Below are 6421 nucleotides of genomic sequence, written 5' to 3'. Positions count from 1 at the left end.
TTTCCTGAAACTAGCTAGCTAGCTAACCAAGCTAGCTAACATTACTGTCTCTATTATGCTGTGTGTATCACGCATGTGAGTGTTTGTGTGTGATCCATCCATCCATCCATCCATCCGTTTATCCGGGGTCGGGTCGTGGGGTCATCAGGAGGCTCAGAGTTCGCTCTACCCAGCCTCTTGTTCCAGCTGGCCTTGAACCCCTGCCGTTCCCAGACCAGCTGAGAAACATCGTCAGCATGTCCTGGGCTATTTCTTAAAATGTATAAAAGGTAAATAAAAAATGTGAATTGCATGATATCAGTAACATGCTTCTTGAGGAATACCTGGAATATGAAGTGATGAAAACTTTTCATCACAAAGATGTTGCAAAAAGATGACCTGACCTGACCGGGTCCAAAAGGACCCACTTGCGCATCAGTGGATTGGCTATTGTTAACCGCAAATGTGCAGACATGAGCTGATGAGCTGGTCAGGCAAGCCTCTCACTGCAGCAGAAGAGGACAGCATCTGGTTTTTAAAAGGTGGAGAAATCGGCTTCACATGGAAGTATCGGCCGATAAATCAGCTGGTTGATAAATCTATCCTGTATCCGGTGTGTGGGGGATCTGATCGTCTGACTGGTGACTGCAGAAATCCACATTATTAGCAGGAATAGAGGGCCCCAAAACCAGACGCTGCTCAGGGCCCCATGGAGGTTTGGGCCGGCCCTGATGCAGAGGAACTGTTTTAGAAACGCATCATGGCCGCTCCAGATGCTGCAGCCTTTCCTGAAGAAAGCTGGCGAAGTCCAGATGTGGAAGCAGAAGGAACCAGATTATTCCCATTTCCTGAGCCAAACTGCCTGGTTCTGATATTTATTCAGACTTTAGGAAGAAGCTCAGACCAACAGCTGCTAGCTTCTGCTGCCCCCTGCTGGTGGAGGCCGCTCACTGCACACCATGACAAAAGATCGATCAGAAAACTTCAGCCTGTTTTCACTGATTTTAAGTTTAGACGTCATTTAAAGTGGTCGTGATTTGTGGAAACCTTTCATAATTCCTCCTTTAGTTTATAATTTGAGAATGTTTTAGATTATTTATTCCCAGCAGCTGCAGAAACTTTTTCATGGTTCAGATCAGGACAGGAGGACGACCTGAAATATTCAGCAGCTTTACGAGAGATAAAACGATAAAACATCACTTCTCACCCAACCTGGGGCCTAGTTAAAGTCACTTGCTGCGTGGCCGCATCAGCCAGAGCTGACCTCTGACCTGAGAGTGACGGCGCTCAGAGAGCTGCGACTTTAACAGGAAGCGGCATCAGCGGCCCGAGGCGAGAAGAGAAACATTCAGACCCGATTGGAACCGCCCAGACAGAGATGAACCACTGGCTGCTGCTGCATGGAGGCTTCACAGAGAAACCTGCAGAAACGCGTCCAGAACCGCAGCAGGTTCCTCTGCTGGTGGACCCAGTGACTGGAAGCAGAGGGTCCAACCAGCTCCAGAACCGTAAAGAACCTTCTGGAGTCCTCTAGAAACCTCTAGAACCATCCAGGTTTTGACTCTTCACATGAAGCATGGGGGAACCTTAGCAGTGATGTAGCTAACAAAGCTAATGTTAGCATGCTAACATCTCACTGAGGAGATAAAAACATCCAACATGTCTGACTTGAAGCTTCATCAGTTTTGTTTAATGACATCAAAACGAACTACAGCATGAAGACCTCACGTAAAATGAAACGGGTCAAAATTAGACCAACTCTGGAAATATTTACGTTAGCATAGCTGGCTAGCTGCAGAGGTTATCAGTCACACCACAGCAGTGGCTTCATCTTTACCTCAAGCTACAGTTTTTCAGATGGTTTCCATTCTGCTGGGCTACAGGTAGCTATGGGTCCATGGAGCTACAGGTAGCTGCAGCTCCTTCAACATGGAAGCTGCTTAATAAAGCGTTCAGTCAGGAGTTCCTCCATCCAGCCAGGCCATAGGTGGATGAAACAGCTGCTCTGCCTCCTTCAGGCCATTTTAACGACCAGGTTGTCATACGGTGAAAACTGTTTCTCCTCCAGCTCCTCCTGTTCGTCGCCCTCCACGTCCTCTTCCTGCGGCTCCTCCTGTTTCTGCTCCTCCTCTTCTTCACTAGCGACGCTCTTCTGGGAAGCAAATGCCCTCTTGGGCCTCCTGGGCACGGCGTAGTCGTCCACACGGGGGTTGTAGGGATACTCGTGGCCTTTGGGGTCGACAGAGGTACCCATGATCCTCCAGGCATCTCCTCTCATCTCCTCTGGGTCATCGTAGACCGAGGGGTGGGGCGCGGCCGGCGGCCCTGTGGCCGCCGCGCAGCCTTCAGGCTCGTCGTAGATGTGGTCCACCTTCCTGTAAGTGCCGTCTGTTGTCCTGGCTTCACTCCGGAAGATGTTCCGGATCTTCAGCTCGTCGATGCTGTCGTAGAGCGGGTCAGCACCCGGACCGCCCTGGTCCGCCGCCAGGATGTCGGACATGATGTTAGAGGCGAGGGTGTCGAAGGGCAGCGAGTAGTCCGCATCCCTACCTGTCGCCGCAGCGCCACCGCCCTTCTTGTCCTTCTTGGTGGCGCGCACAGTGACGTCCGCCATGCTGATCTGGGAGTAGGTCTGCTCCAGGTTGGGGTTGGAGCCGAGTTTGGGGCTGAGGCGGGCGCCGGGGGCGGGGCTGGAGGCGGGGCCAGGCAGCTGGCCGCTGCCCGATTCAGGGCTGGCGTTGGGCAACGGGCAGCTGGAGATCATCTTCACCTGGCTCTTCCTGGGGACGGGGAGGCCGCGGGTGTCCAGGGTCAAACTCTTCACGCCGGTCAGCATTTTATCCACCGGCGGCTCCAGACGGGCCTGAAGACAGCAGGGACCGGCCGGGTCAAAGGTCATTCTTAAACATCAACAATATTCCTGGGGCATTTAGATGTTTCATGTCTGTAACTGATGTACTGAATCCTACCAGCTGGGGGCGCTGCTGCTGTGAAGAGTTGGAGCTCTCAGCGTCTTTGTTATGGCTCTTGTGCAGGTGTTGAGGCTCCGTCACCATGCTGTACACACCTTCATCGCCCTGCAGACACAACTAAGGTTGGACTCCTGCAGGAACAGGTTACAGCGGGTCAGCACCCGGACCCGCTGAAACCCGGCCAAGACTCCCAGCAAGACTCAACGACCTTTTTTAATCAATAAGTGAAACTGCACAACATTATAAATACTGCCTGTTTTATATAAACAGTGCTTTTGTTCAGAAATGCCAGCTTTTATTCTGAAGTTCCTGCTTTTATTCTGAAGTCTCTCCTTAAGTAATGCCTCAGGTTGTACCTGTTGGACCTGGACACGGGGCTGCTTCTGTGGCGGCGGCGTTCGGCTGTGGCCCAGGGCGGGGTTAGCGGGTGGGGCTGGCAGGGTGAGGTTGTGGTGGTTGGGGCCGGTCTCTGCAGGCATTGGGCCCCCTCCGGAGGTCTGTCTGTGGGGAAGGGAGATCTTCTGCAGGTTGATGGCGGCCTCCACGGCCTGGAACAGCAGGTTTCCCTGCTTGGTGTCGAACTCGAAGCTTCCCTCGCCGGAGTCACACCTGCGACCCGCCTCGAAGGAGAAGGTGGACTGGAGGGAACAAAATGGTTGTTTAGCGTTTCTGTCTGCAGGTCAGCAGTCCTGGACTAGAACCGCCTCACAAAACCTGCAAGTGTCGAATCATGACCAAATAATCAGTTATCTTTCTGAAGACGATTATTCTGGACCCACAGAGGACAAGAGGCGTCCACCGTTGGTCTTCACATCTAAACATCAAGAGATCAAACTGGAAGGAGAAGCATCAGCGGATCTGAACGCCATTAACAGGCAGGATGGGACAGATGGATGAGATGGTAAAGGACAGTGTCCATCTACCTAAAGACATGAGGAGCTCAACAGATTGGTCTCCAAGAACCAGCTTTAACAGAAACATCGGGTCAATGGTTCTGATCTGAAACCTGCCCTAGCTTCCCCTGCTGATGAACCTAGCCATTGTGTCCCAGTCTGTCCTGAGGACAGCAGAGACCCAGACAGTAGACCACTGCTCCATGCCCCGCTCCACCCTACCACCCCACCCTTGGCTTTGAAGACGACGTCAGACTCGTGGTGGTTGTGTGCGCTACCTTGTCCCGTCCGAAGCGCCGCAGGTACCTGTACGGCCAGGTGTACAGGATGTCCCCCGTCTTGTCCATCAGGTGCAGTGCGTCCATGTCGGCTCTCAGGACGCCGTCCCCCTTCAGCCGGCATCGATCTGACGCATCCGTTCTCCGGACAGATACTTTGAAGTCCCGCACTGTGTCACACAAAGCGTTTGATAAATTCAGTTTGATGATTAATTAGTGAAATATCTGAGGCATGTGACGCCGTGCTGGGGCCAATCACAGGCCTCCGAAACACAACGACTTGGTGCCCTTCGGATGGTTACATGCATTGATTATTTATTCCATAACTATTGATTCCATTTTTCCGATTAGAGGGAAGATCGTGTCTGGCAGGAAGAAATCTCTGTGGAGAAATGCTCCACTAGTGAGAAGTGAAAGAAAGCTTCGTCAACTGGCGTAAAGCTCAACTTCCAGCTCACTACGAAATCTACAGAGTTTCGCATCTTTGTGGATCCAAAGCTGGCGGTGAACTGTGAAAGTTCTAATCTGAAATCACTAACCTACACGTGGTAAACGGCCTGTAGCTGTAGAGAACTTTATCAAGGCCAGAGGACTCCAAAGCACATTCACACATATTCACCTGCCGATGTGGAGAGCTACTGGATAGTAGCCAAGGCTGCCTTGAGGAACTCTGACAGGCGTCAACAACAAAAGCATCAACAATGCCGAGCTGTCAGGTTGACAAACTCAATTTGGCAGAGAAAAACATGAAGCTGAAGCAGTTTAATCTGGACATCAGCACCAGTATCTGACCTCTTGATTCTCATCTGCCTTCAGTGCCGCATCAGGGTTTTCTCCCATTGAGAGTTTATACTGGGCCAACAGAAGCCAGGAGCGATGGCGTCCATTTTCTGCTTTAGAATCCGTTTGCCTGTAGATCTATAGGTACAACAAGCTAACAACTAAGTTGGACCCGGTTCTGCTCAGCTAGTAAGTGAGACTCGGTTTGGACCCCGGTCCTTCCTCATGTCCAGAACCCCAGACAGCGGGTCCAGAACAGGCTGCAGATCAGCGTACCTCCTTGTCTCATCTCAGGTTCTGGTTCTGGACGAGCCAGACGGACTTCTGGGTCGGCGGCAGCAGCTTCGTCTCAGATGAACTGAAGCTGTTCCTGTTCAGGGAAACTGCAGGTGCTGCAGGAAGTGGAGCAGCAGCTTCTGGAGACGTTTGTTCTGACCTCAGACCTGTGGTAGAACCGCTCAGATCTGAACAGAACCGCTCAGATCCAAACAGAACCGCCCAGAACTGCTCAGATCCGAACAGCTAAAAATAGAAGCGTGACTTCCTGAAGCTTTGAGCTGCTGAGTCAAATGTTCAGAGGAAGATCATTGAGAACCAGATCAGAACCACAACCAGGACCAGAACCGCTCTGTCCGGTTCTGACTGAACCGGATCAGAACTGGACACTTTATAATTAGTGCTTAGAGGAAACTCTGCAGCTGCAGGTCCGGTTCCGTTCTCAGGTCCGGTTCCATCCTCAGGACTAACTGAAGACAACAGCTTCCTGGCTCAGCTGATGTCAGCGTTTCCTGCTGAGAAACAGGAAGTTTGTCCCGCCAAGATAAAAGCTGAGGTGTCTGCGTCGCTGCAGCGCTGGCCGGCTGCGACCGCAGCAGGAACCGGCTCTCAAAGTTTCCACTACGCTGAGCTGCAGCGCCGACCGCAGTGGAAACTGCTGCGACACTCTGAGCCGGTTGGCGAACTATTTCTGTCCTCAGGCCGGAACCAGAACCCGCCGGCCCAGAGATCCGATCATCAAACCCCACAGAGACGTTCTCTGTGGACCGATCCAGCTGGACCTAGTTCTGGCTGGTCGGGTTCTGGTCCAAATAGCAGAAATGTACAAAGTTTTTCCGTGAGTCAGCAGAACATCTTGCTGGGTCAGATGGGTCGGTGCTGCAGCCCGGTTCTGGTAAAGCTGGTGTCATGATGTGGGCCGGGTCACCTCCTGAAGACGGGTTAGATGCGGTTCTGACCCGTGCCTAACAAGAAGCTGAGGACACGTCTGCATGCCCATCAGAACCGAGTACAACCCACACTGAGTTCTGGACTGCAGGAGCCAGAACAAGGCTGACCCATCCAGAACCAAGAGCAGCTCAGGTCAGAGGTGAAAGGTCAGACCCTCAGTGCTGCTGGGTCCAAACGTCTCTTTGGTTGATTAACCGGGCGAGGCAGCAGAAAGTGAGGTTGGGTTTACACCGCAAACAGGAAGTCCTGAAAAACAGGACGTCCTGCAGGCAAACAGGAAGTCCTGAAGGCA

The 6421-nt window shown here is 52.3% G+C and overlaps 1 protein-coding gene across 2 annotated transcripts; it reads right to left on the bottom strand.

Annotated features, from left to right (window-relative positions):
* Nucleotides 1-1647: 1647 nt before the first annotated feature.
* On the bottom strand, nt 1648-6415 carry LOC103460567 (uncharacterized). 2 transcript variants are annotated; one of them, XM_017303396.1, is made up of 5 exons: nt 4742-6415; nt 4123-4292; nt 3308-3589; nt 2949-3056; nt 1648-2842 (listed from the first exon to the last, which is right to left on the bottom strand). In XM_017303396.1, the coding sequence occupies exons 2-5, from the start codon at nt 4207-4209 to the stop codon at nt 1994-1996; spliced, it is 1326 nt and encodes a 441-aa protein (XP_017158885.1). In that variant the 5' UTR covers nt 4210-4292; nt 4742-6415; the 3' UTR covers nt 1648-1993. The 2 variants fall into 2 exon arrangements, with proteins under 2 accessions (XP_017158885.1, XP_017158884.1); XM_017303395.1 differs by having other exon boundaries at nt 5179-6415.
* Nucleotides 6416-6421: the final 6 nt, after the last annotated feature.

This window comes from Poecilia reticulata, unplaced genomic scaffold (assembly GCF_000633615.1).
Source record: "Poecilia reticulata strain Guanapo unplaced genomic scaffold, Guppy_female_1.0+MT scaffold_257, whole genome shotgun sequence".
In the NCBI taxonomy this organism is placed as follows: domain Eukaryota; kingdom Metazoa; phylum Chordata; class Actinopteri; order Cyprinodontiformes; family Poeciliidae; genus Poecilia; species Poecilia reticulata.
The sequence above is the reverse complement of the archived record's forward strand: the minus strand, read 5'-3'. Positions and strand labels throughout refer to the sequence as shown.

Coding starts and splice junctions, on each gene's coding strand:
- LOC103460567 (XM_017303395.1), bottom strand. Junction 3,590..4,122: donor GGCGCTTCGGACGGGACAAG/GTAGCGCACACA, acceptor TGTTCCCTCCAG/TCCACCTTCTCCTTCGAGGC. Junction 2,843..2,948: donor AGCAGCAGCGCCCCCAGCTG/GTAGGATTCAGT, acceptor TGCTGTCTTCAG/GCCCGTCTGGAGCCGCCGGT.